Below are 928 nucleotides of genomic sequence, written 5' to 3'. Positions count from 1 at the left end.
GAAAGAAAGGCTGCAACAAAACTAATGTCTAGAAAAGGAAATATTGGGGAAGGAGGAAACAGAGATAATCTCCTTCAGAAGTAAGAACAAGCATCATACACAACAACTAAAAGGGTTTCAAAGCATCTACAGCGAAATAATAACAAAAGGAAATTATACAAACTGACGTAAAGATTGCTGAATGATTCAATGCAGCCCAAGCATAGATAAATAAATAAATACAAGTGCATGCAATCCTCAGTAGTCAAAGACAAGGACTGAACTCAAATGGATTAAGATATCCAGTTCCTACCTCAAAATCAACAATAGTTGGTTCGTGACTTCCTTGGTTACCAGACCAGAATGGAGCTATTGCTAATTCCATGGTTTGACCACCAACCACAGGAAATGAAAAGCTTTTAGCAGATGGAGATGAGAACGTCGCAACGTTCTCCCACTTGATAGGCCTTTGCAGTGGACATAGCTGCAAGTTAAGCAGAAGTCAGAACCAGCAGCATTTCAAATTATTTTAAACCTTAAACATGCCTTACCTGAAGCGTTTCAATGAAAAACTGCCGAGTGGTATCAAACCAAGAAGTTCTTATTGTAGCCTCAACCCATGTCGCACCACGCGGCACCTCTACATACCTTCGTTCAATGTGGCCTAGAGCTGCAATTATTGAAGGAAATATCAACAAAAAGCAAGATTTGCATTTCAAGCCCGTATAATGTTTATCTTCATACACAACAATAAGACTACAAAAGATAACCTGCGATGAATGACATTTGCGGGAATGAAATCACCGGAGGTTGATTTGTCACCGTAATGGGCTTTATTATGGTGACAGGGATTCTGAAAACTGGGCCGCGATCTGGCGTTTTGCAATCAACCCCATACACTTCAAAGTAATGCACACCATTGCTGAGATTTGTAGGATCAACAACCACG

General features: G+C 40.1%; 1 protein-coding gene across 1 annotated transcript; it reads right to left on the bottom strand.

Annotated features, from left to right (window-relative positions):
• Window positions 1–135: 135 nt before the first annotated feature.
• LOC104818559 (tripeptidyl-peptidase 2-like) lies at window positions 136–922 on the bottom strand. Its single transcript, XM_010548175.2, has 3 exons — window positions 750–922; window positions 531–649; window positions 136–463 (listed from the first exon to the last, which is right to left on the bottom strand). The coding sequence occupies exons 1-3, from the start codon at window positions 763–765 to the stop codon at window positions 245–247; spliced, it is 354 nt and encodes a 117-aa protein (XP_010546477.1). The 5' UTR covers window positions 766–922; the 3' UTR covers window positions 136–244.
• Window positions 923–928: the final 6 nt, after the last annotated feature.

Source organism: Tarenaya hassleriana, unplaced genomic scaffold, assembly GCF_000463585.1.
Source record: "Tarenaya hassleriana unplaced genomic scaffold, ASM46358v1 Cleome2985, whole genome shotgun sequence".
Classification (NCBI taxonomy): Eukaryota; Viridiplantae; Streptophyta; class Magnoliopsida; order Brassicales; family Cleomaceae; genus Tarenaya; species Tarenaya hassleriana.
Note: the sequence above shows the minus strand (reverse complement) of the source record. Positions and strands in the feature narration are given on the sequence as shown.

Bases quoted from the DNA above. Each gene is read 5' to 3' on its own strand.
- LOC104818559 (XM_010548175.2), bottom strand. The intron at 464-530 runs GTAAGGCATGTT...CTTAACTTGCAG, and splicing joins TTTTCATTGAAACGCTTCAG to CTATGTCCACTGCAAAGGCC.